Raw genomic sequence first — 27645 nt, 5'->3', positions numbered from 1 at the left:
ATGCTCTTGCCCTCCAAAAAGGACCTTAAGACTGCCCTGGAGGTTTTTGCTGTTTTCCAGTGGGTCTTGAGTGTCTTTGTCATCGGTGAGTCTTCAGCCTTCCGTAGGTTGATCACCTGGTGTGGTCTTCCCAGGACTGAGAAGTTTTAGGGTTGAGTGCGGTTTTGAATGGCAAAACCTGGGTTGTCCCAGACAAATCCGGGTGACTAATCACCTCGGCGTCTCGCCTGACTTGCCGGGGCACAGTACTCATGGAATATGGCGTACATGAGGGTATGTGTGGGTGTGTGCCTATGCGGGAGTGCATGTGCGTGCATGTGTGTGTGTGTGCAAACGAGCCTTGATGCCAATGTGTATGGTGAACCCTCCTGGGTCTACACTGGGGCACGCAGGGCATGTGTGGGGAAGATGGGGAGCAGTGCCATCGAGGTTCCTCAAGGAAAAGGACTTAGCTACAACCTCATGCACTTGAGCAGCTGCCTGGTGGTGGATGGAGGCTCTGAAAGTCCATTGCCTGGAACAGTTCATCCATCTATCCAGCCATTTCCCCCTACTATTTACACTACAATTGCTTTGTGGAAACTACATATACACTGGCCATTGTGTCCTGGATTTTAGAGAAAAGCAGCCCTGTGTGTGTGTGTGTGTGTTTGAGTGGGTGGGGGGAAGCTGGAAAAAAATTCTCATTTGTCAGGTGGTCTAGGTGAGGATAAGCAGGAGGCAAGGGTGTGAACCAATGATCTTGTAGGATAACTGGGAAAGAAGAACTCAAGTTGGCCTTGGGAATCCAGGACTTGCTAGTCATTCGGGAGAGTGGGCTAGAGGACAGGGAATGGGAAGCTCGGAGGACTGCCTGGAGTGGACACCAGGACCCCTCTGTGCTGAAAGAGCGGTGTTATTCTAGGAATGATTAGCAGTCAGAGCTGGAAGAGCCCAGCAGAAAGGAATTCATATGTATTCGCGACTTCGTACCAGATATTTTCACATCTATTATTTCCTTGTAGCCTCCTGCCAGCCTTATGAGGTAGAAGCTATCATTATGCATAATAATATATACTAATAGCTACACACACATAATAAGTGTGAATAATATTAGCTAACATTAATTGCACCCTGTTTTCATGTCTGGCACTGTTCTAAGCCCCTTACGTGGCTAATAAGCTCCATTTGTACGGATGAGGGTGCTAAGGGGCACGAGGCATTAAGTGGTCTGTCCAAAATCACAGAGCTGAGGAAGCCGAGGGGCTGTCCTGGGAGTTGAGCCCACAGGATCTGATTCCAGTCAGTGAGATCTCTTCCCTACCTCTTGCATCGGCTCGTTCACTGCTGATCCTTGCAGCTGGGTCTGGGCATGTCCCCGGAGCACATACTAAGCCAGAGGGTGCTCTAATCCCTAACTGTCTCATTTTAAGTTTCTGTTCACGACCTTTGCCCATTTTTCTCCTGAATGAGTTGACTCTTGAAGGGCATGCAGGAAGTCGGGGAAGGACGAGTGTTCGGGGCAGCGCGTGGGTAACCCGAGGCAAGGCTAGGATGGGGAGAGCGTAAAGCGTCCAAGGAGCTGTGGGTGGTGAAGTGGGGTGAAGAGCAAGAGGCCCAGAACTGACGCCTGATGTGTATCAAATAAATGAATGGGATAGAAAAGAGGACGCTGGAGAAGCAGACAGGGGATGATTGTGCCAGGCACTGCCAACTAAGGAAAAGAGTTTGGGCTTTCTCCTGAGGGCCATGGGGAGCCATGATAGGGTTTGGCACAGGGCAACAATGTTGGGTTTGTGTTTTCAAGAGCTCACTCTTGCTCTGTATAGCGCACTGGTTCTGGGAAGAGGCTGTTGTCTGTATCCGTCTAGGAAGAGGAATGCACACAGGAGGGGAGGAAAGGGGAGACTGGAGAAACTGGAATGGAATTAATATGGCCTGATGATCAGAAGACAGGTGTGACAGAAATAGAAGAGGCAAGACAGAGGGCGTAGGGCCCGCTGTGAGGGGGCAGAGGAGGCTGAAGGAGGAGAGTGGCTGGAAGAAACATTAGTACAGGGAGAAAACTGTGCCAGGGAACCCTGCATTAGAGACCAATGGTGGGGCATACAGAGATGTGGTGTGGAGCAGGCAGAAGGGCTCTAGGCCTGGGCTGCAGGAGACGGAGGTTTCAGTGTTCCCCCGATCCGTGCTAGCTCACGTGGGGTGGGTGAAGCCTTCCCAGCTCTTCACCCTGTGTATGGATTCATATCTCTTTGGACCCTGAAGGCCTCGAGAAGAGACCTTTGCACTAAGTCTGTGAGGAAGAGAAGGCAGATAGGGGCCGTGTGAGTCCCACTCGTGGGAAATGGCGGATCGGGGACTCATCTCACTGCCCAGGCACTCCACCTGAGGCCACGCTGCCTCACAAGATGTCCCCGACACTGTCTGGGTTAAGCAAAGCCTCAGCGAAACAGGGAGGTCTCTTCTGGACTAGACCCATTCCTCTCTTTCTCAACAAAGTCCAGTAGTCTTAGAAAGGGCAAATCAAAAGGCTAAAACCATGAGCCTTAGATCTCTTCCCTAGAGGCAGTCACTTCTAGATTTTTCTTCTGCTATTTATCTCCAGGTTCCTACATTTTACTACTTAAGATGTCTACAGATTACTATAGTATTTCTGACTGGATGGCTTTAGACGTTGTCACTGATTTCCTGATGTGGAAGATGAGAATTTGGCTCTACCTGCTGTTGCTAGATCTTTCCTCTTCCTCCATCCTCCTGAGACTGTAATAGTTTGGCTCAATGCCTAACTAACTATGACTGGGAATATCACTAGTGGAGCCATTTTGTGTACTGAGAGCCTATGTCCTTGCCTGTGACAACTTTCTGTTTTCCCTGAACTCATCGTCGTCTCATTCTAAATTTCTTTTGTTATCTATCAGATAGCCATTAACTACACCAAGTCATCTTTGAATCCTCCACAGACATAGTGATCTCTCCATATGTGTGAACACATCAGGAATCTACAGGTCTTCCCCCACTGCTTATTTCCTGGAGGATATGGCTACTGGAACCCAGCATCCTCTTGTTACAAAGCACTGGTCTTCTTAACGCACAGCTCTCACCTCCAGGGCCCTTCAGGCACCACAGGTGCACAGTTTAAGAAGGTGCTCACTCTCCAGGTTGTGCGAATGTTGGGTCAGTACTTGCTTGACCCTGGGACTGTTTTCTTCCATTTTGTGCCCTAGGCACCTGGCTGGCTTTGCCCTAGCCCTGGACCTGGTCATTTCCTCCCTCTGTTGGCTCCTTTCCTGCCCCCTGCTCTGATCCTGTGCCTTCCTCTGTCTTGGCTGGCTCTCTTATCTTCAAGGAGCCGATCCTCCAGTAGTTTCCTGAGAAAGAGAAATGGGAGACGAACCATCTCAGACTGTATGTCTGAGATTGTCTTGATTCTACTTTTATGCTTGATTAATAATTTGGCTGCATACCGAGTTCATCTTAGCTGTCTGTGTTGAGTGCAAGTGTCTGAGTCTAAAGTCTCTTTGGTTCCATTTGTGGAGAGTAGTCCTTCCCATTGTCCAACTGTATAGGGGAGGGAAGGGGACCTGGAGCTCTAACTACCTCTTCAGTAGACTCTCAGTCAAGGCCCGTGCCTCACACTGCTTTTGTGTGACACCTGCTGGCTCTAGATTCTGAGTTTTTCCCAGATTGTCCAGCACAAACAGGCTTGGTTCTATAGCCATTTCCCAGGTGGGTAACCAGTTTTCAATTTTCTTTGTCTGAAGTCAGTTACTGCCTCCTTCATCTACTTTCCAGCGTGCGAATATCCTGCAGGCATCTCCCGTCCACTGTTGTCTCCGTCAAATTCTTTTTTTCACTGCAGAGTTCTATCTTTTAAAAACATTCGTGGGGGGTGGTGCCTGGGTGGCTCAGTTGGTTGGGGGTCTGCCTTTGGCTTGGGTCATGGTCCCGGTATCCTGGGATCGAGCCTCGTGTCAGGCTCCCTGCTCGGCGGAGAGCCTGGTTCTCCCTCTCCCGCTCACCCTGCTTGTGTTCCCTCTCTTGCTGTCTCTCTCTCTCTCTCTCTCTCTCTCTCTGTCAAATAAATAAATCTTAAAACAACAACAACAAACTCTTAGGATAATTTTCATGAGGCCTTGGCAAGGAGTCAAGGTAGAAAAAAGAAAAAAACAGCTTATGTTCAGTCTGCCACGCTCAGTTAGAAGTGTGTTCTGTTTTCTAGCCTTTGGTTTTACCCGCTTTCTCTCACAGCTAGCTTAGTCACAGCTGTTTTAAAAATGGAGTCTGCTCATATTTCTGAGTGTGGCTCCCTAGGACTCTCTCCATGAAGTTCATCCTAACTACTCTACCCTACAGTGCTCCTGTCTCACTGGAGCCTGACACAGCCCAGGTCCTTATTGGGTCCCAGCTCGTGTTGTCTTTTGTTTCTCATTTGCCAACTGGTGTGCTCCCAGCCTGGCTGAAGTTAGGTCTTCTCTTTCTCTGGTATTCCCTTCGCTGACGCCTCACAGAGAAGATCTGGAGAGGAAAATGTGAGCATGGGGGAAAACCGTTCCTGACTCTGTCTTTCCTGGACTCCCAGCCTCCGAGGGTTAGATCTTAGATCAGAGTGGCCCATCGGTGGCTCCCCGCTGTTGAACACAGCTCAGAGCAGGGCCAGGGCACGTCCTGGGAAGCAGATGGCTTACCGCATGGGACACAGCTGGAGAGGAAAGCACCTTGCCTTCCAGATCCAAAACAGGGGTCCCTAGGACCGACAGGAGAGGGAGGGCTGGGGACATGGGCATGCAGACCCCGTGCTAGGGTGAGGAAGCAAGAGTATTTGGTGAGTGTGGGTGAGTGTGTGTAACCTTGGGGTGGAGAGCCCCCGGAGGGAGGGCAAGTGGGGAGGACTCTTTACAATTCTTTAACTCTGGGCTGGGCTCCTTACAGTCTTCACCGTAATCTCTGTCAACATCTACCTGGTGCTGTTCACGTCATACTGGCCAGTCACTGTGCTCCTTCTCAGCTGGCTGGCTTTCGACTGGAAGACACCCCAGCGAGGTAAGGGTCCCTCTGGGGCTGTGTTGCCACTGGCCACACGCTCTCTTCTCTCTTCTTCTCATAGTCCTGAGAGGCTCTGGTCAACTCCCAGGTGGCCCTTTAGCTTGTTTCTGCTCCCTGGGTTAGAGAAGCTGAGGGAAGAAGCCTTTTCAAAATGCCGGAAAGGCCTGGGCGCCTGGGTGGCTCAGTGGATTAAGCCGCTGCCTTCGGCTCAGGTCATGATCTCAGGGTCCTGGGATCGAGTCCCACATCGGGCTCTCTGCTCAGCAGGGAGCCTGCTTCCCTCTCTCTCTCTCTGGCTGCCTCTCTACTTGTGATTTCTCTCTGTCAAATAAATAAATCTTTAAAAAAAAATGCTGGAAAGGCCTAGAACAGACCCAGAGTGGGTTCCGGGAAAAGCAGTGGGTAAAGCAGCAAGCTGGGCCTGTCCTAAATCGGCCCTGATGTGACATGATTCGCCTCCCTTGTTGCTTACAAGGCCAGGTGACAGTAGGGGATGAGGGGATACCCTGCAGCTGGCCCAAAGGGGCTCTGGAGGAGACAATGGGGGTGGACAAAACGTGGCTACTGGGGCACCTGGGTGGCTCAGTTGTTAAGCGTCTGCCTTCAGCTCAGATCATGATCCCAGAGTCCTGGGATCGAGCCCTGCATTGGGCTCGTGGCTCGCTGGGAAGCCTGCTTCTCCTTCTCTCACTCCCCCTGCTTGTGTTCCCCATCTTGCTGTCTGTGTCTCTCTGTCAAATAAATAAATAAATAAAATCTTAAAAAAAAAAACAACAAAGATGTGGCTACTTTAGCTCTGTTTTCAGGGGGCCGCCGGATTGACTGTGTGAGGAGATGGTGCATATGGAAACAGTACTGTGATTACTTCCCCCTCAAGGTGAATAGCCCTAGGTCCTCCCACCCCCAACTTGTATCCTGGGCCCAGCCCCAACTCCAGGCCAGCAGTTGGGCCAGGGTGGAGGTTGGGGGCATCATTCCCATTGAGCCCCATGTGAATGATGCCCCCCATCACTGTGTGTTACCCACCTGCCTGACTGGACATGGCCACAATTTCCCTGCCTGGGCTCTGTCTGGAAGAGGAGTACCCTTTCTTGGCCATTCCCCTCCTGACTCTCTTCTCCTCCACAGCTTTTGAAGACTCATGATATCTCCCCCAACCACAACTACATCCTTGTGTGCCACCCTCATGGGCTCTTGTCCCACTCATGCTTTGGCCACTTTGCCACAGATACCTCAGGCTTCTCCAAGATCTTTCCCGGTATCACTCCTCATATTCTCACCCTGGGAGCCTTTTTCTGGGTGCCGTTTCTCAGAGAGTATGTCATGTCTTCAGGTGAGTTGGCTCCTAAGATGTAAAGCCAAAGGAAACATGGCTCCCCCAGGGAGAAGTGTTGGGGAATGGGAGAGAGGCAAGGCCTACTCGGTGATCCTCTCCAGTCTTAGAAAGCTACCTTAGGCTCACCTGCCTGACACGAGGCTCTTCCCTCCTTTGAAGAGGTAGGGAGGAAAGTTAGGAGGTTGGGGAAGTGGCCAATGAGCTTTCAGTGTTTTCTGCCCCTCCCCTCCAGGGGCCTGCTCAGTGAGTCAAGCATCCATGGACTTTCTGCTCACACACAAAGGCAAAGGCAACATGCTGATTGTGGTGGTTGGTGGCCTGGCAGAGTGCAGCTATAGCCTGCCAGGCTCTACTACCCTGTTCTTGAAGAAACGGACTGGCTTTGTACGTGTGGCCCTTCAGCATGGGTAAGGACAGCTCTGAATGCCCAGCATGGAAGGAGTAAGGGATTTTTGAGGAAGTGATACTTAAAAAGGGAGGTAGAAAGCAGCCTCTATGTGGGAGTAGAGTCTGGGCTGGGTCCTCGAGGCATTTCTGCTTATGAGGAAAAGCTGGAGGGCCAGCCCTCAGCTCTTCTCCCTCACGCTAGGGTCTCATCTGGGCCGGTCCCTCTATAAAAGGCCACTGGCCACAAGCTCATGTCAGAGAGACCCCAAACTGCTGTGTGGGTTAGAGGGAAGAAAGCCAAATGAAATGGCCCTTGGGTCTTCTCTTCCAGTGTTTCAGACCTGTAGCTTCACAGGAGGGTCTGGGACCTGCTTCCTTGAGCTTGCTGCTATTTTGCCTCCACACGAAGCTTAGGGTAGAGAGCGGGGCCCTCCCACTTAGTCTGGACCTCGGCCCCCCCTAAGTCACGGGCCAAGAAGTCTAGAGGCAGACCCAGGGACCGCAAGTAGTCAGTGCATCTGGCCATCGAAGGATATGTCTTTCCTCCGCAGAGTTCCTCTAATCCCTGCCTATGCCTTTGGGGAGACAGACCTCTACAATCAGCACATTTTCACCCCTGGGGGCTTGGTGAATCGCTTCCAGAAGTGGGTTCAGCGTATGATACACATCTACCCTTGTGCTTTCTATGGGCGTGGCCTCACGGAGAATTCCTGGGGCTTACTGCCCTTCGCCCGGCCTGTGACTACCGTTGGTGAGTGAGCCCGCCCACTGGCAGCCATGTCTAGGATATTGGATCCACTTCCGGGGCTTCACCTTAGCTCTGGCTGTGTCCAGAGGCAGGGAGGTAGACTGGAATGAGGGGTATGGTGGGGGGAAGGGCGGGGAGAACCTGGGCTTGAGGGCTGAGGCTCGGGCTGAGGCCCATTCTGAGGAGTGAGCAGTTCTGATGCTTTTCCCTTCTTCTCTGTCTCCTCTGGCAGTCGGAAAGCCGCTACCACTGCCCAAGATTGAGAATCCGAGCGAGGAGACTGTGGCTAGATACCATGCACTCTACATCGATGCCCTACGCCAACTCTTTGACCAGCATAAGACCAAGTATGGCGTCTCAGAGGACCAGGAACTGGTGATTGTTTGAGAGACACCCCCAGCGGCTTCTTGGCCTGGGCTGGAAGGTTTCGAATCTGTGGAACAGGAGGACAGAAGTCACCTGTGGGCCTCCTCCTCCTGATCTGGCTAAGTCCGCAATATGAGGAAGCTACTCTCTAGGCCCTGCTTCTTCCTTCATCTCTCTTTCTTCTTCTTCTTTTTTTCTTCCTTCATCTCTTGCCTCCTTCCAGCTCTTCTCTGCTTTCACCTCGGGGCTACCAGGGAAGTAGCCCCCAAAGGCAGGGAAAGCCCTAGCCGAGAGGTAGCCTGAAGTTTGCCTCACCCACGGCCACTCAGCATCAGTACTGAGGAGAACAATGGACAGAATAAAAAGCTCTTCTTCTGATACTGCTTGTGGTCCAACTCATCTGTTTTAAGGGCTGAGGGTCCCTGGGTTCATGGCTGTTTTCTCTAGCTCTCAAGCCGCCCCATCTCCTGGCAGCGAGGCTCCTGCAGGACTGGGTGCCTTGGGAACCTGTGCGCTTGGGAATTCAGGCTCCGCTGCCTTCAAGCCATGTGACACAGGACAAGGTGTCATCTCTGAGGCTGAGCTTCTTCACCTGTAACATGGAACCCAGAATCCCTCCCTCCTCTGCTTACCTCAGAGGCTACTGGGAAGGCCAATGATACTGAATGTGATTGACCTCTGGAAATGGGACAGCTACCCCATATTAGGCTCCTCCACTCATTCTGCCCATTTCCCATCCTTGAGCAGATTCTGCCCTCAATTTCATGGCATCTTGATGCTTGAAAGAAAGTGTACAGAGTAAGCTCTGGTCAGCAGCCCTTTGAATGTTAAAGTCGCCTTTCTACAGTTGGGTGACCTTGGGTGAGCTACTGAGAATCCCCGAGCATTGGTCTCCTCATCTGCCAAATGGGAGGTTACTTCATGGGGAGCTGGAGGCTGGATCTTCCCATGCTGTTAGGGCCTCAGGCCTGAGATGTCTGTCACAGATGCCATAGTGTCAGGCTGAGAAAAGCTCCATGCTGCATCTCTGCCCTCAGAACAGCAATTCTTTCCCACAGGACCTCTAACTTCCCGGACAAGCGGTGATGGGAAAGACCTCAGGTGGTAGGGATGGGGACGTGTGTGGTCTGGCACACACAGAGGATGTGAGAAGTTCTGACAGGAACCTTCAACAATCTTTGGTTGCCTCCTCTGAAATGGGTGCCTTGGCACTTCCCCAGGCTCACCTGTGGCGGCACATGCAAAGCGGCCCCTGGCACACAGGAAGCACTTAAGTTGATTTCAAGAATGGGGGGGCGAAAGAAAAAAAAAGCTTTATTTGCCAAGAATGAACCATTAATTTACACAAACTTACATCCCAGTTTATATACATTATATATAGTTTATATACATAGTATCTCACACTGGATGCCGATCCCCCAAAGCAGCACTGGGCCTGCTCCAGGCCATTCTCACCACAAAGCCCACCCCCCCACCCCAGATGGAAGTTTTTTGAATCAATAAATGACACACCCCGAGTCCCCCTGGAGAGAGCCCCCAAGGGCGTTAAAAGAAACAATCCACTTCCTTCTTTGTGCTCACTGCGGCCTAGGGGAGCCTCCGGGCCAGGCCGAGGGAGAGCCTGGGTAGCCTAGGACTTCCTGGTAGTGGGCCAGAGCCTTCCAGTACAGAGAACACTGTAGGGAGAATGCCTGGGGGGAGGGGGAAAGAATTCTGATGGCCCCTAAGGGGACTCTCTCCTCTGCCTGGCTGGGCTCCTGAAGGCAGCCCAGCACTTCCAGTCTTGAGTCTGGGGGTAGAAGAAGGGAGGGCTTGGGGCAGGACAGAGGCTGCTCCACCCCCTCACTCTTTTGAGTCGGCAGGTCAGGGCTCGGTCACTTGGCCAGATGACCTTCCATCTCTGGGCCTCTGGGGCTCCCTCTAAAGTTCTCTGACTCTATTCGTATCCACTGGAAGTTACAGAAAACATACGTGCTTGCACAGGGATCCAATCTCTGCTCGCCTCCAGGCTTCTTAGCCCTTTCCTGCTTCGGCTAAAGGAATCTGGCTCAGGATGGATGAGGGGGGCCAGAAGGCAAAGATGACATTTCCCAAGGAACCAGGAGGTGAACAGCCCCCAATGGCTGGCTTTTAGGCTGGCCTTGGCCGCTGAAGCCCAAGCAGCTGGCCAAGGCCCCAGCCATGCAATTCTCCTTCAAACCTCCGCCATCCGTTTGCTCACGCAAATGTCCTCATCCCATTCCCCGTGCTAGCCCCGGCCCTCTGATGAACTCACGTCAGCGCCATTTCAGACCGTAAATCTATTCCCACATCCTCTTGCTAGTAAGTTGTTTCACCACATTGCTGATGAGCTCACTGCAACAGGGTCCCCAGCTGTCTATTGCTTCTGTCCTCGCCTCCTTCCCTCTAGTTCCTTTGGAGGGTTCACAATGAAGACAGGGTCCCATGAGAAAGCCTATCGCCCCTATAATCCCCTCCTTATCTGGACCTCCGGATGGGAGTCAGAATGTCCTTCAGGGGTACAGTTTGGAAGCCTCCTCCTCCCCTCTCCTCACACACATCTGCCTTTAGAGCCAGGCCTCTCTCTGGGGCCTTTCCTTCATCAGGAGACATCCTGGTAGAACAAAGCCCTCCGTGGGATGTTAGGAAGAACCAAGGAGCCACTGAGTAGCTGTGGGAAGTGGACCGGCTCCCGTGACCTGTCTGTACAGTAACCAGTGGAGGCCCTTGCACATGGCAGGGGCTCCAGTACCCAATGGGTGGGTGGAAGAGCATGAGGGGTATAGTTCTGGGGGTACTGGAGGCCTGCTGCTTCGACATGGTGCCGAGACAATTCTGACCACAAGAGCCCTAAGGCTGATGGCAGTTTCCCAAAGAAATGTCCTACTCTTTTTGCCACAAAGTCCCCGGGAACCAAAAGAACATCAAGGAATTACCATCAAGGAACGAAAACAAGCACCTCTGGGTTTCTCTCTGGGATGCTAAAGGATCTGGGGTCCTTATTCCCATTTTTGTTCGTTCTCTCTAGACTGCAAGTTCAACACAATGCTGCATAATGGAATAGCTTTGGAGGCGGATCTGGCCGAAGCCCCGGGCCGTGGCCTAAACTGGTGGGGATCCTGGAAAAGCACTTCACCTCTCCGGGCCCTTTCTACACAATGGGATTCATAGTATCCTCAAAGGAGATAATGAGAAAGTACTTTCCAGACTTTAAGGAGAGGTTCCCTTCAGTTCTTGCTACATCTCAGGGCAGTCTAAGGTACTTTCCAGGAGCCTGGGCCAGATGCATGCCTCAAGTTCACCCCACTTGGAGTTGCAAGGCTGTCATTAGCAACCAGACAATGGTGGCATAGCCTGCCACTCTGGTCTGGACCTGCCATGGGGCGAGCATTATGGCTCTTTGGAAAGGGAAGGTACAGTGGAGAAATGAGTACCAGTTCTTGGTGGATTTCAGCTGCCTGAAGAATAAGTCCCTTCTCCCCTCCCCTCCTCTCCCCTCCCCTCCTCTCCCCTCCCTTCCTTTCCTCTCCTCTCCTCTCCCCTCCCCTCCTTTCCCCTTCCTTCTCCTCTCCTCTCCGCTTCTCTCTTCTCCTCCAAAGGAAATTTGTTTCAGGAGCAAAAGTAGCGGACTGTACAATGTTGGCCCTCCCTAGTTTTGGGCTAGACCCAGCATCCAAAAACCAGGCTGGCCCCTGGCAGTGAGAGATCAGGCCCTTGAATGGTCCTACTATGTGATCCAGTGGGGAACTTGGGGTCGGGGGGTGGGTGGGTGGGTGGGTAAGGGATCTTTGGACCTGGCTACGGGGCAGAGCCTTGCCTGATGCCTAGATGCTGGCTTTTCTTGAGCCTGGATTCAGGTGAACGGCCCTGGAATCTCTGGTGATTCTGCTATGGCTTTCTGAAGCCAGAGTGAGGAAAGGTGGGTCTGCAGGGCATTGGTGGCTGTCCTTTTGGATAGCACCTTGGCTCATGGCCACTTAGGCCACAGCAACCTTGAGAAGAAAAAAACCCACTTCTTGCCCTTTTGGGGTCAGGCAGAAAATTTCTGCCTTGCTGATGCCTAGGGGGTAGGCTGGGGTTTGGGAATTTTTGTAGGCTATCCTGGAAGCTGCCTAAGTATTTGAATTTGAAGGGATTCCCGGAGGTCACCCAGTCCAACCCTTTGCCCCAGACACAACTCGACTAGATGAATATTTGTGTCGCTTAATAAACGGCAAAGACTCTTTGCACCCAGGTCATGGGAAGAGTGTCCCAGACTCACATAAGCACAGGTCCCAGGGGAGGCACCTGTCTTAGACAGAGGTAGGCTCTGTGGAGAAAGAAGACAGGAGTTCTGGTCCGGCTGGGAAAGGGGGCAATTGGAAAGGAACCCAGAGATTTTTCTGAGTGTGGAACATGGTTGTAAACAAAGTGGAAGACAAGGGGCCCCAAGTCTGCCTTCAGGTTCTTGAGCAGGCTCCCAGCAGGGGGTGTATGGCTATTCCCTGCCAACCTCCTGCCCCCAAAGCCCAGCAAGTTGCTGTGAGCTGGCTCACAGCCTGAGTGGGAAGGGTGGGAAGAGACCCCCTGCCCTGTTCCTCTGGACCCTGAGGTTTGGCAGGTTTCTCCCTGGGTCTCTGCCACCAGTGCTTGCCTTTCCCCTCCCCATCCATCTGCTTAGGCTTTACTGCTCCCCTCCCGCGCCACCCTTGCCGCCAGCCCTACCCAAGAGAGGAACAGCAGCCCCTTTAGGGTCAGAGGCTTGCCCCCACAGTCTGGAGTCCACTTTTGCTTTCTCTTGCCTGCTGCCCTGGACTCCCCACCTTAGTGCAAGAAACAATCACTCTGACAAAAGCAACCTTGAGGTCGAAGAGTCGAGCCATAAGCCAGCTGACACGGAGCCAAGGAAGAAGGTCCTGCTTCCTACAAACCCTGGGGCTCCATCAACCCTCCTGTGAACTCAAGGTCATTCTGGAAAGTCAAGCGGGCCTCCTCATCATCCTGGAGTCGCTGGGGAATAAATAGCCCTGGATTATCGATTTCTGTGGCTGCGATACCCATCACACCTCATTCCACAGCAGCACTGAGAGGTTCTGGGAGTCCCAGCTCCCAGCTCTGGGGCAGGGGCGGGAGCATGGGCAGAAAATGGGGGGAATCTAGGATGCAGGGGCCTCACCCAGCCTGATGGCCCCAAAGAAGGTGGTGTGCTTGCTCATATTGATGGAGATGTCGGCATGTACCATCTTCACGGCAATCTTCTGCCTGGCCTTGAGGAGGCAGACTCCTGCGGTGTAACAAGTGTTGTAGTTGGTCTTGCCTGTCTCAATGCTGCGGGTACATTGCAGGAAGGGCTTCTCATCCACCACCACCTCGTAGCTGGCGAAGTCAGTGAAGTTGATGTAATAGACCTGGGTGAGAGGCAAGGAGAAGGGATTGGGGGAGAGACAAAGGAGAGGGTGGGGCCCTTCCCTGCCCAGGACCCACGGGACCTTCTCGGAGGAGCTGGCCCATACACCTCGTGAAGGGGGCAGTGCCACCTGAGGGCATGTTCGCTGGTCAACAAGAAAGGCAAGATGATGGGATGATACACTCCACTCCCTCCGCACTCCATGGGGCTTGGGTAGCTGCAAATCTCTTTGCAAAAACTCGCCAGCTGTCAGCTCTGTCAAGGGTAGGATCCAGGCCTTTCTCACTCAGGTAGCTCCCCCAGCCCCTCCCCTGCCCTCCACCCTGCTCAGCCCCAGCAAGAGGCAACAGGGCTCTGCACACAGTAGGGGGTCAATCAGTGCTATGGACAAATGGATACAAATTGACTTCCCATGCCGTGCCCTAAGGACTATTTGCGGCTGACCTTGGAAGTTGCTGATTCCTGAGAGAGGGCACGGTAACATCTTGTCATTTTTTTGGCTCTTTAGGGCCTCGGGCATGGTAACATCTTGTCGTTTTTTTGGCTCTTTAGGGCCTCGAGCTTGCAGCTCACTCTCCCCTGTGGCTGAATTTCTCTCCTGGATTTTTATGGTGCCCCTTGGCCCCCTGATGATCAAGGAAACATATCTGGAGAGATGGAGTGCTATCCACCATAAATGAGCTAAGGAGTTTGGAAGGACAAAACCTAGGCCCCTGATTTTACTTTGTGGCCATAGGGAAGTGCCAACCCACATTCACTGGCCTGCTTTCAAGGGGGGATTTTCCCAGTTTTCATGGCATTCAAGGCCTGAGGCCTCTCCCGATCTATTCCGGGCCTGGAAAATAACCCCACCCCAAGCGTTGATTCCCCCGCCCCCCCCCCCCCCCACAAAGGAGCTTAGAAGAAATGGCCTATGCCTATAGGATTATACCCGTGTGCTCCCTGGGGATTGACCCCCCCCTCAAGGGGGCTATCGGTCATCCTCAATCATTTTATGAAAGTTTGTTCCCTCCATAGCCTCTTCAGGAGGGAGCAGTGTATACAGGTGCAGTATTTCTATGCCAGGATGGGCTGATCGAATGCTTGTTAACCCATCTTCTCTGGCCACTCTACCGAGACACCCTTCTGTTGGCTCTGTAGTCCTTCTGTCCATCTGCCTACTCGCTGCCCACCCCACAGAAGCCCCAGCATCAGGGCTCAGCTAACCTCTAGTTCTGAGGCAAACAACAGGGGCGGGAGTGGCTGGGCACACCTGGGGAGCAGATCCAGTGCGGAGCAGGGGAGGGCAAGGAAAGAACCCCAAGGGCTGGGAGAATGGTGGCAGGATGTTGGATGGAATGGACAGAGACACAGAAAGGTGGACAGGAGAGGGAGAAAGAGGAAGGAAATACCATCCCAAATAAATGGCTTTGAGGTGGAGAGAAAGCCTGCAGGAGCACTATTTAATGTGGAGCTAGCGGTGTCGGCGGGGGAAGGGGGTATGCTCAGAGGATATATACTGACCCAGAGATGGAGTTTGGCAGTAGAATGGGGCAACGAGGGCCTGGGGCCCAGCAGGAGGGGATCAGATGGTGGGGGTGTGGGAGGGGCCCGTTTGCAGTTTTTCAAGGATAACCGGCTGGGGGGGGGGACCCCAACCAAAACGGGCCCTTCTCTCTTTCCCCTTTTCAACTGCCTCCCAGGGTAGCGCCCCCACCCCAGTCTCCCTAGAGAGGGGGAAGTTAGCAGGTCTTGGCTGGCTCCACAGTGCCCCTATGTGGCCTGCACCGGATCTGCATTCTGGATATAAGAAGAGTTAGGCCTGAGACCGTACTCACTTCTACCTGACTATAGATGAAGTAGGTGCCGTCCACCAGTACCTCCAGCTCCCCGCTGCGGGGATGTAGCTTAAACACCTTGGGGTTCATGGTGATGCGAGACCAGTCATTGAGCACTCCACCTGAAAGATCTCAGTATGAGAGAAGGGCAGTCACTCAGTACATGTCCGAAGAATCCGGGCAACAGAAACAAGAGACAGGGAGCAGCACCCCTCCCCACCCCCACCCAGATCCCAGCGCAAGGTGGACAACCCCAGAGGCCAAGCTGTTTGCTTTCAGAAGAGCGTGTGGAAGCATTCTGTTTGTCCAGCAGCTGCCAGGCCTGCCTCAGGCCTCTGGGGGGCTTTGTCTGCCTCCCTCCCTCCTTTCCTGACCCCTCCATCTAGAAGGGTCTTTAACCAACACCTTGCAGCTGGAATTAGGGGTGAAGGCAAGAAGACAGTGGGCATGCTGCCCTATTTTCTTTGTTGTTCTGGGGCCTGTGCAGGCAACATTCAGACACTGAGTGGCAGGCTAGGTCTTATTATTCCATTCTATTTCTCCAGCCCTAGCCCCTGAATCCCTCCTCTGGCTCTCAGGTTCATGGGTTTTTTCTTTCTCCTTTAAAGATTCCTTTTTACAGTTCCTTCGTGCCCGCTCCCTTCTGGAAGGCTTCCCTGCCCCATGCAGGAAACCACTCAGCCCAAGGAACTGTCTACCTGGAGAACCTTAGTGATCGCGGGTGAGTCAGACTTCATGACAGCTGGAATGAGTGGCCACCCGTCCTAAGGCCCCATATGAGAGGGGAAACTTTATGAGAGTGAGGATAGACCAGCCAGCAGCACTAGAGCCAGCAAGGGTATCTGGGAGCTGAGTTATCCCTGGTAAAGCATCTGCCAGCCCAATCCCATTGAGGGAAGAGGGGTTATCCTACCGCCTTTGCTGGACAATGAGAGCCAGTATGGGAAGGTGAAGGAAAAGCTTCCCTTTCAATCCTGCAGAAGGAGGGATGTTCCCTCCTTCCACCACTGGAGGAGAGAGTCTAAGCTCAGGGGACTGTTCCCTCTCAAAACCTTCCCTTCTTCACCCAAGGAATTATGTTGTGAATGTTCATCTTTCGCTAGTCTCAGGAGGCCTGCCTCTCAGAGGTGTGAGGAAACGGGCCTTTTGGAATAGGTGGTCATCTTTCCTTGAGGTGACAGTGGGTGGGACAGGAGTTAGGAAGAGATGCCCTGGTGCAGCCCCTCCAGGTGACTGCTCTGCTTGGTGTACTTCCACCCCTCCTCCCTCCCTTCTGCTTTCGCTGCAACTTAAGATCAGCATAAACTATGATTAGGGATTGGCCCAGAGGGTTGGAGCTGGTCTTGTTGCATGGTAGTGGGAGCAAAATCCATAGCTTCGGGCATAGACTGAGCATGGAGGCCACCCGTCCACCCAGACGAATCTGTTTCCTGCCTGTCTCACTCCTCCCTGGACAGATGGTGATTATGGCCCATCCAGGGCCCCAGGGCCCAAGGCACTTGGTCCCAGCAGGACTCTTTGGTTTTTGCTACTGCTCTGTTCCTCCTTCTACTTTGGAGGTGATTAAATTTCAGGCATCCAGGTGGCAGTCCAGGATGTGGCTAAGCATGATCATTAGGGCAGCTCAGCACAGTCGGTTCAGGGCAGACTGGACTCTTAGGAGCTGTCCCCATGCAGCAGGTTTCCTAAACTTCATTCACTGTTTCTGCACTTAGAGCCCCTCCCTTCCTTTCCAGGCTCCTTAAGCATCTGGCATCCTGGCTGGCTTGCTGCTTCCTAAGGGTCCTGGGGCGGTGGGACGGGAGGTCAGGCATTTTAGGCTACGTGCACCCTGGGGACTGGACATTATTTTGAAGTGCTGTTCTTTAATGAATGTTCATGTCTCTTTGGGGGAGAAAATGAACCTAATCATTCAGTGGAGTGTACGCACATCACTGAAGGAGCCCAGCACCATGGAAAGACTCAGACAGACATAGTTTTGAATCCAGCCCCTACACTTAACTGAACTCTTGGGCCAAGGAATTAACTTCTCCGAGCTTCAGTTTCTGTCTCTGCAAAAAGGAACTAATACCTGCAGCACAGGGTTGCTGTGAGGAGCACAGGAAATGAAAGACAAGGGGCGCCTGGGTGGCTCAGTCAGTTAAGTGGCTGCCTTTGGTTAGGGTCATGATTCCAGGGTCCTGGGATCAGGCTACCTGCTCAGCAGGGAGCCTGCTTCTCCCTCTTCCTCGGTCCCTCCTTCCTGTTTCCGTGCTATCTCTCTCTCTCTCAAATAAATATAATCTTTAAAAAAGAAAGACAAAAGAATGCATGCTGAAAACTCCAAAGGACCATCCAAATATAAGGCAGTATGATTTTTTAAAAATAAAATTTTTAAAAGATTTTATTTATTTACTTGACAGACAGATCACAAGTAGGCAGAGAGGCAGGCAGAGAGGCAGGGAAGCAGGCTCCCCGCTGAGCAGAAAGCCCGATGTGGGGCTCGATCCCAGGACCCTGGCAGAGGCTTCAACCCACTGAGCCACCCAGGCGCCCCAGCAGTATGATTTCTTAAGGGATTATCCATTCTCACTGGGACTCTGGTTCCCCATCTTTTAAATGCAGGGATTACATTAAGTCAGTTTTCTTAAGCCCCTTAAACCTGTTTCCCCTTCTTACAGATACTAGCATCTCATACTCCCAGGAGAGTCTGGCATGCTTCCTCCCTCCCCCAACCCCGGGAAATGCTCCCTCCACCTGTTTTCTGCGGAGACTCATCAGACAACAATTTACTTTTCTGTGGTTTTATCTTCTCTAGCATGTATTGTGAAGATGTTGATCAAACTGCACATGTCCCCTTGGTGACTCTGATACCACCTTCATCTGCCAAGAATTCCCCGCCTCCATGATGTCTCAAGTCCCTTTCTGCTTTCTCATCAGAGATTCTAAATGCAATTTGTGCCAGTCTAGGTCGCACCAGTCTAGGTGCGAGCAATTACCCAGGATAGCCAGCAGAGGGCAGACGGAGTAGCGAATGCGCACCCCACCCCGCCAACGGCCCAGGTTACTTCTAGGGGCCCACGGAGGAGCTAGGCTGGTGATTCTTTGAAGGCTGCGAATAAGGAAGACAGGAGAAGCTCCTCTTAGGGAGAGAGACGACTTTGACTCTTACCATTCTTGACTTGAATTGCTGACCCTTGGCCCTGTAGATGCACCACAGCTGGCTGGGAGGATAAGGACAGAGAGAGTCGTCACTGAGAGAAATGGCTGCCTGCTTAGCCACCTGCTTAGCCACCAGTCAACGTGTTCCCACCTCTGACTTCCAGTATCCTTTCATTTCCCAATTCGGATCCCTTTCTCCCGTCCTGGGAGGCCAGGGAGCACATCTCTGCTGGTGGGTCATGTGATTTGCAGCTCCGCCCCTTCCTGGCTAAGTGACCTCAGCGGAATGTAATCCTCTCACCCCCACTCCAAGTCTCATTTCCCTAACTGTGAAATGGGAATTTAAAAATCTCTGTCTGGCCTCTCTTACAGGGATGTCTGAAGATCAAATGAGGTGACAGATCTACAATTCCCTGCAAGCTATCAAGCACTGTGCCGCCATGTAGATTTATAATTGTGGCCAAACAGCTGTGGTGAGTGAAGGGGGCTGAGATGAGCCAAGGCAACGCAGCACAACTTGCCAATACAGACAGATTAGGAAGCTCAAAGACAAGGGAGGAGCCCTTCAGGCCTTTAAGGCAGAAGCCTAGGCTATGTTTGGCCTGGAGCTGGTTGGCTGATTTTCAAGCTCCTGATCCCCAGCGGTCTGAGTGCCACAAGGTGTCTGGTGTGGGTGGGAGGTTGGAGGCTTGGGTGGATAGGCCTGACTGGCAGCTCATTTCAGGGTATGACTGCGCTTGGATATGGTGACCTTCTGTCTTCTGTGTGGGGAGGTGGGGAGAAATGGCCATGGAAAGGCTGAGTTAAAGGCAGGCCCTGGGGCAAAGCTTTTCTATTCCTTGGGACCCGAGGGGGCTGTGAGTGAACAACTTTGGGATGCCCCGCCCAGGGCATCTTCACAAACTTAACAGGGAGCCACTGGAATGTGGTTCTAGCCTTATGGCCTTCCCTCCTCCCCAGGAAGAAAGCAATTCCCAGCCAACCTGGTTTTCTCGAGGTCCAGCTTTATCAGCAGCACCTGCAAAATAGGACAGGACAATCAGAGGGCATGCTCCTTCCCTTTCTCTCTCCTCAGCTAGGCAGTGAGTGGCAGTGAACCTTGCTCTGGGCAGCCAGGCCCTGGGATGGGAGAGGATACTGCTCTATTCTCTTCCTCCTCCCTGACCTGCCTCCTCAGTGGGCCCAGCGTCCAGCAGGGAAAGTGGACTCTGGCTAACGCTGGCTCCAAGGCAAGCCTCACTGAGCACTGGTAGAGACAGAGGACAGTGCATTCCTGCCACCAAGTGACCCCGTGACCCCGAGACGGTGCCCTTTGCGTCTTTAGTCTTTTGCTCCCTTTCTTTCAGGGTCCTCATAGAAAGCATTGCCGTTGTAAATATCTTGCTTCCTTAATCGCCTCTCTCCTCCCCTGGGACCTAAACTCTGTGAGAATGGGGCCCACTTATCAATATATCTCTTGCACACAGAAGGTGCTCAGTATCTGTAGAAAGACTGGGATACAAAAAACAAAAGAAACAAACCAAAAACCTCTAACTCCATCTCTTATGGTCATGGTAATGCTGATTAACCCCATTTGAACTCTGAGTCAAAGAATCTGAGTCCTGCTACAGAATTTTCGGACCCAGAGAGATCAGCTGTGTAAAAAGTCCATTTCCTTAATGGGCCAAGAAACAAGAGGGGAGCAGCAGGAGGAAATAACAACTGACCCAAGCCCTGGCAGTATGACTCCTGTCAATTCCAATTAGGTGGGTTTGGATTGGCATCTCTACCTTCCAGATGCCCTTCTGGACCCAAGAGGAATGACACAAAGAGATTTGATGCTATTTGAACAGGCACTTGGCTCCTCAGTCTTAGAGACAGTGTTTGTTTCTTCCCCAGCCCCGGTGACCTGTAAGTTTCTAACTCCCTGGTCACCAGTGACTGTCTACCGCTACGAGAAAGGCCCTTCAGAGTTCATGGGATGAGACTGTTCTAGGGCTGGTCATTTCTTCCAGTCCCCAACATTCCTCTCCATAGCCTGTTTTCAATCAGACATAAACATTTGGTGCTACATGCTGGAAATCAGAGCAGACCAAATCCATCCCCCACTGGAAATCTAGTGGGGCCTTGGGGCCTCTGGTTCTGGCTTATGGGAGTTTCCTGGCTCACTACAGGGAGGCCTAGAGTCAGGGAGGGCTTGTAATAGAAAGGTCAAGAGCAGGCAGAGTTAGAGAAGGTCAGGGCCTATTGGCTTGTTCAAGTCCTAGCTCTCCACTGAGATAGGAGACCTGTTCTTCTTGTTCACCAAAGCCATCACCACCGTTGGAAGGTGCCCTTAGGATAGTCCACACCTGCTCTTTTCAAGTACTTGCAAGGAGCCTAGGGGAAGGTTGGAGAGGCAGAGGAACTCACCAGAAGGTCCCTGTAGGCCAGGGGGTCCCTGAGGACCAGGGGGACCTGGAGGGCCAGGTGGTCCCATCACAGTTGTTCCTGGAATTCCAGGAATTCCTGGAATCCCTGGGGGTCCCTGGGGTCCTGGGGGTCCTGGAGGTCCAGGAGGGCCATTGGGCCCAGGAGGTCCTGCCTTCTTTCCTAAAAGACAAGATTCAGTATTACATTTGTAGTTATTGACTCAAAACAAATATACTGTCAGGACTTCTACACACTTCCAAGGACACAAAGTCAGCCCTTTGGGAATTCCTGCTGCTAAAAAGGTGAACACTTTATTATACAACACACACACACACACACACACACACACACACACACACCCTATCCCCTTTCATGAATAATTATTTACAGAGCTGGTTTGAAGATACAGAAATAAATGACCCTGAAGGAGCTCAGTCTACTCGGGAAACAGACACAGTCACAGGGGAGTCCAAGTACCATATTAGTAGTAGGGACAAATGCTTAAGAGGTCAGAGAAGGTTTCATAAAGGAGGTTACCTTTCAGATGAGTCCAAAAGATTAGAATTACCAAGTGACCAGGTCACCTTTTTGAATGGAGAATTGGGCTACCATTGAAGAGTGGGCTTTCATGTCTGCTGCCCGGTTTGGAGGACTTGATGTGATGAGAAGAGGGAGCTAGGAGGACAGCCTGACCTTGGGAATAATATCAACACCAGGAAGGTTTCCTACAGAAGTTGGGATATACAGGAACTAGGGGTTGGTATAGAGGTGGTGGCAGCTGCGAATGAGGATCAGGAAGGAATTTGGGAGATGAGAGGTAGGGGGTGGGGGAGGGGGCGGATAGAAAGATGGAAGGAAAGAAGGGGAAACAGTAGAAAAAAGAGTAGAAAAAGCCGAGGAAGCAGCTGGCAGTTTTGCTTTTTCAGCTGACCTCTCTAAACCCTATTTTTAAAGATCTCTGGGAAAGGCAATTCTGTAAACTCCCCTGGTAACATGTTCTGGTGGTTATCACCCCCTCACTGTTAGGAAGTTCTTCTGTATATTTAGCTGAAATCCCTCCTGTGGCAATTTGAGCTTTTAATTTATTCTTTGTGTAGCTAGAGAATAGTTACCATCAAACACATAATAACCCTCATATGCTTACTTAAGTCACCTGTCAACCTCTATTTTAAATAGGCTAAATAATCTGGCTTTCCAGCATCTTTCCTCTGAGGCCCGATTCTCCAACATATTATTAATTAAGCCCACCAGCTCCTTTCCCTTTCCCTCCTCGCTATCCTTTCAGAAGGATCCCGGCCCTTCTATTCCATATTCCAGTCCTTCCAACATCCCCACCAGGATGTAGGTATTTGACTGAGTCATAACTGTGGTCTTGTACCAAAACCCACAGCTCCTGTTTACTTCCTCTGCTCTGTGCAGCCTAATTCATGCACGACTGGTGACCCCGAGGGGGGTGTCTTTTACCTTTCACTACTTTTTTCACAATTTGTGGAAATCCCAGGAACAGAAGGCTTTGACCAGACTCCGCGACAGTATTTCCACCTGTGGTACTGTCTGAGTTCTAAATGTAACCCTCTTAAGTCTCACCGAAACACCTCCTTAACAACTCTGACTCCTTGCTCCCCAGGCTCTTAGGAGAATCCTGTCCTGATTTATCAGGCCCCCCTTTAAAAATAATGCCTTGTGTTTCAGAAATTCAAGAGGCCAGTTGTCCATGTTTAATGACTTCTGCATTTGGTATGAAACAACGGGGTCACGGTGGGGCTCCTGCCCTGGGGAGACTCCCTGTAGCCTTAGAGCCCTAGAGGCAGGAGGGAGCTTTCTTATTTTCCCTGCAGGTAGCAGCCGCAAAAGACTGGATCTGCCCGGTTTCTAGATTAGCCAATTTCAAGATGCTGAACAGGAAAGCCATCTCCCTTCAGATTTGGGCAGCTTCCAAGTCAGGCTTATTCAGCACCCAAGTTTCAATTCCAGCTAGTGCAGTGGAAGGAACACAAAATCTGTAGTCAGGAGATAAGGCTCGAAGCCCCAGCCCTGCCACAGATGCACTTTGGGCAAATTCCTTTCTCTCCCTGAGCCTTAGTTTCTCACTGGTAAAACGAGGAGTTTGGCCTTGATGATTACTCTAAGTTTCCTCCCAAGGTTGAGGTACCGTAAGGAAGACTGACTTACTCTTGGCAGTCAGGAAACTTCCCTAGCCTGACTGTAAGGTCTGCTTCTTCCTCCTTATTCTCTATTCTTCCTCTTCTTCCTCTGTGTCTACTGGCACAGACACAGAGAAAAGTGCATATTAGACTGTTCTATGTCCCAGAATTTCCAGGCCTAACTGACTTTGAAGCTGGAGGGTGTTCTGTGGGTAGGACAAACTTCAGTGTCAAGACTGTGACTCTCCTGTGATTGCTAATATAATTTTGGAATAATTACAGCCAGAAACTTCTCTAGTCAAAAAGAATAATGGTTGCAGTGAAAACAGGATTTTCACTTATGAAAATGTTAGAGGACATTTGGGAAAAAGTTCCTGTTCTGCAGCTGGTCCTCTTTGCTCCTCTGTAACTAGGTTTAGGCAAGTGTACTTCTCATACTTGCATCCTTACAGAAAGTTGGCCCAGAGAGGAACAGGTACAAAATGACCCCTGGACAAGAGGTTGACTTTAGAGGATTGAATTCCTTCTCCGGATTTCCTGATGTTACCAGAACACTTCATGATACAAAAGCCCAGAGACTTCTCTACTTAGAAAATTCTCCAGTGCAGTCTTCGATGACAGAATGTTCACATTCTTTTCCAAGCTAAACTTCACTAACCTTTTAGTGAAGGCCAAACTGTTGAAAGAACAAATAAAAACAAGTGAATGAAAGTGAGGGTAGGGGGAGGGCGAGGGAGGGAGAGGGAATGAACATTAGCAAGTTAGTTGTAGGAGGGGAAAATTCTATTAAAGATGGAAATTAAATGAACAACTCAATTTACCTCTTCAGGCATGTGCCTATTCACTGTGTCCAAGGAAATCTTTATTAAATGGCTTCTAAATCACTTTCAGTCAAAGAAAATGTTTAAGATCTATGTGCATTCTCCTTCTAATAATGGCCCATATACAAGGTGGCAGTGCTGGGCAGTGATCCGAGTCCCTGCCAGAGGCATTGGATTCTCAGAATTGTAATTATAGGGCTTCTAGCCTAGGCAGTTGTCTTCTATTGTCACTAGCAAGTATGTTCTCTCAGTGCTCACTCATTGGATGACCTACAACTGGTTGCCATTCCCCACCACACACATGACCTACACTTCGGTACATTGCTAGCCTACTTGCTGTTGCCCCAAACAGGCCATGTTCTTTCATGCTTCTGAGGGATCTGAGTATGCTCTTCCCTTTGCTGGAATGTCCATTTCCCCTCATCCATCAAAGCCCAGGTTAAATGCCGTTTCTTTCTTTTTTTTTTTCCCCTGCGATGTTGCTCCTCACTCCCCCAGGGAGAACTACTTGCTCTTTCTTTGTGCTCCCACAGCACACTGTTCATGCTTCAATGAGAGCATTTTTGATACCATACTGTAATTATTTGTGTGTACTTCCACTATTCTAGCTACACTGGGAGATTTTTGAGGGCAGGCACCATTTTTCTTTATCTTGGTATCTCTATTCCTGACAAATATAAGGTGCTTATTCATGGTCCAGTGAATGAGTGAAAAGAAAAATCTAGTAGCTGTAATTAGAGAGTGTTCCCAAGTCTACCTATTAAGAAGGGAAGTCACCCTTGGACTTGTTAAGGAGCAGAGGGTGTCCTTGTCAAATCCAAGTGAGCTTTCTAGGTTTATTACAATTTCCATTTTAAAGGGGATGTGATAAAAGTTAAAAAGTATATGCTTGACATTGGGGAGGGTATGTACTTTGGTGAGTGCTGTGAAGTGTGTAAACCTGGTGATTCACAGACCTGTACCCCTGGGGATAAAAATATATGTTTATAAAAAATAAAAAATTAAAAAAAAGGAAAGAAAGAAAAAAAAGTATATGCTTGTTAGAGTAATCAAAACAGGATGGTACTGGCATGAAAACAGACACATAGATCAACAGAACATAGTAGAAAACCCAGAAATGAACCTACAATTATATGGTCAATTATCTTTGACAAAGCAGGAAAAAATGTCCAGTTAGAAAAAAATCTCTTCAACAAATGGTGTTGGGAAAACTGGACAGTGACATGCCTAAGAATGAAACTGGATGACTTTCTTTCACCATAGAGAAAAATGGATTAAAGACTTAAATTTGAGACCTGAAACCATAAAAATCGTGGAAGAGAACATAGGCAGTAAGTTCTTTGACATTGACCATAGCGACATCTCTATACATATATCTCCTGAGGCAAGGGAAACAAGCAAAAAAATACACTTCATAATAAAAATCCTTCTGCTTTCACAAAGCAAAGGAAACAATCACAAAACTAAAGGACAACCTACAGAATGGGAAGATATTTGCAAATGACAAATCTGATAAATGGTTAGTATCCAAAAATCTACAAAGAACTTTTCAAAGGCAATACCCTCAAAACAAATAGTCCAATTAAAAAATGGGCAGAAGACATGAATAGTTTTCCAAAGAAGACATACAGATGGCCAAAAGACTCATGAAAAGATGCTCAACATCACTTATCATTAGGAAATGTAAATCAAAACGTAATGAGATATCACCTCACTCCTGTCAGAATGGCTAACATCACAACACAAGAAATAACAGGTGTTGGCTGGTGAGGATGTGGAGAAAAGTGAACCCTCTTGCACTGTTGGTGGAATGCAAACTGGTGCAACCATTCTGGAAAACAGTGTGAGGTTTCCTCAAAAAGTGAAAACTAGAACTGTCCTACAATCCAGCAATTGTACTACTAGATATTTACCAAAGGATACAAAAATGCTAATTCAAAGGAATACATGCACCCTGATGTTTATAGCGGCAGTATCTACGCTGGCCCAAATTATGGAAATAGGCCATGTGGCCACTGGCTAATGAATCAAGAAATAAGATTTGGCATATATATGCAATGGAATACTGCTCAGCCATAGAAATGCATCCATTGCAATGACATGGATGGAGGTAGAGAGTATTCTGCTAAGTGAAATCAGTCAGTCAGATAAAGACAAATACCATATGATTTCACACGTATGTGAAGTTTAAGAAAAACAAAAACAAAAACACAACCATATAACCAAATGGGAAGAGAGAGAGAGAGAGAGAGAGAAACCAAGAAACAGACTCTTAACTATAATCAACAAACTGTTGGTTAGCAGAGGGGAGGTGGGTGGAGGCTGGGTGAAATAGGTGATGGGGATAAAGGAGGGCACTTGTGATGATGAGCACTGGGTGATGTGTGGAATTGTTGAATCACTACATTGTACACCTGAAACTAATATAACACTGGATGTTAACTAACTGGAATTAAAATAAAAACTTAAAAAAATAAAAAAAGAAAAAGAAATGATCTATTGAGCCATGGAAAGACATAGAGGAACTTAAATGCATATTACTAAGTAAAAGAAGCCAATCTCAAAAGGCAAAACTAAAAAGACAACAGAAAGGTCAGTGGTGGGGTGCCTGGGTGGCTCAGTCTGTTAAGCATCTGTCTTCTGCTCAGGTTAAGATCCCTGGGTCCTGGGACTGAGTCCCACATCAGGCTCCTTGCTCTGTGAGGATCCTGCTTCTCCCTCTGCCTGCCACTCCCCCTGCTTGTGCTCGCTCGCTCTCTCTCTCTCTCTCTCTCTCTCTGACAAATAAATAAATAAATAAATAGAATCTTTAAAGAAAAAAAAGAGAAAGATCAGTGGTTGCCAAGGGTTAGGGGGAGGCAATGATGAAAAGGCAAAGCAGAGAGGATTTTTAGGGAAGTGAAACTATTCTGTAAATACTGTATTCTATGGGAATCTATGTCACTATACATTTTGTCAAAACCCCTAGAATGTACAGTACCAAGATGAAGCCTAATGTTAACTATGTACTTTGAGTGATGATGATATATCAATGGAGGCTACTCAATTATAACAAATGTACTTACTCTTGGTAGTACATAATCTGGTGGGGGAGGCTGTCCCTGTGTGGGGCAGGAAATATATGGGAATGCTCTGTATTTTTCCCTCAATTTTGTTGTGAACCTAAAACTGCTCTAAAAATAAGCTACTAGAAAAAACCGACATGCTGAAAAAATCAAATGTACTTTTGTAAATCCGTAATATCTTGGTTAATGGCCAGGCCCAATGGAGAAGGCTTTCTTCATTGACCCCAGCTCTCGGCTGTTTCCAACTTTGCTCGGATCAGGTGCTCAGGAAGCCAGGCCAATCCTCAGCTTCTTTACAACAGGGGCACAGGTTTTCCATGTAGGCTATGGTACTGTGAGCCACCAGAGTACCCTCGTGCTCAGAGAAGGAGCAGGCTGCAGCTGAAGCCAGTCTCTTTGGTCTACTCTGGGACTGATAATCTACTCTATAAAGCTCCAGAAATCTTAACAGAATCATTTTACTTAAAGCATTTCACTTTTTATTTTAAAAATATATTTATTTATTTATTTGACAGAAAGAGAGAGAGAGAGAGAGAGAGAGAGAGAGAGAAAAGGGGAGAGAGGGAGAGAGTAAGCACAAGCAGGGGGAATGGCAGACACAGGGGAAAAGCAGGCTCCCTGCTGAGAAGGAGCCCAATGTGGGGCTCGATCTTAGGACCCTGGGATCAAGACCTGAGCTGAAGGCAGATGCTTAATGACTGAGCCACCCAGGTGCCCTGATTTTTTTATTTTTTAAAGGATTTTATTTACTTATTTGAGAGTAAGAGAGCAGGAGCATAGGGGAGGGGCAGAGGGAGAAGCAGACTCCCCACTGAGCAGGACCCCAGGATCATAACCTGAGCCAGAGGCAGACACTTAACCAACTGAGACACCCAGGTGCCCCTACTTAAAGTGTTTTAGTGAAAATCATTAATTTCACTTTATTTTCTTTCCAGGTCAGAACACGGAAATAGCATAATTCTGTCTTTTGGAACTTGTTCTGTTTTTTTGGGTTCTCCTATTCAAGTGTGCAAGTGCT

At 49.9% G+C, this 27645-nt stretch overlaps 2 protein-coding genes across 5 annotated transcripts in view; one reads left to right on the top strand and one right to left on the bottom strand.

Moving 5' to 3' along the window:
* AWAT2 (acyl-CoA wax alcohol acyltransferase 2) lies at positions 1–8101 on the top strand. The gene is made up of 7 exons (XM_059157782.1): positions 1–85; positions 4912–5022; positions 5832–5902; positions 6154–6358; positions 6594–6768; positions 7300–7499; positions 7729–8101. The coding sequence occupies exons 1-7, from the start codon at positions 1–3 to the stop codon at positions 7881–7883; spliced, it is 1002 nt and encodes a 333-aa protein (XP_059013765.1). The 3' UTR covers positions 7884–8101.
* A 3287-nt stretch (positions 8102–11388) lies between these two features.
* The window catches only part of EDA (ectodysplasin A), a 505964-nt gene continuing 489707 nt past the window's right edge, over positions 11389–27645 (bottom strand). Inside the window, exons 4-8 of one of the 4 annotated variants that reach the window (XM_059158285.1) lie at positions 20598–20777; positions 19190–19224; positions 18217–18268; positions 15066–15187; positions 11389–13249 (exon numbers count right to left, since the gene is read on the bottom strand). In XM_059158285.1, the coding sequence (XP_059014268.1) occupies positions 12998–13249; positions 15066–15187; positions 18217–18268; positions 19190–19224; positions 20598–20777 (641 nt within the window). In that variant the 3' untranslated portion in view covers positions 11389–12997. Of the gene's footprint in view, positions 13250–15065; positions 15197–18216; positions 18269–19189; positions 19225–20597; positions 20778–27645 lie in introns of all 4 variants that reach the window. The other 3 variants (XM_059158286.1, XM_059158283.1, XM_059158284.1) reach the window with 3 other exon arrangements.

Source organism: Mustela lutreola, chromosome X, assembly GCF_030435805.1.
Source record: "Mustela lutreola isolate mMusLut2 chromosome X, mMusLut2.pri, whole genome shotgun sequence".
Lineage (NCBI taxonomy): Eukaryota > Metazoa > Chordata > Mammalia > Carnivora > Mustelidae > Mustela > Mustela lutreola.
This window is presented reverse-complemented; position numbering and strand designations above follow the sequence as displayed.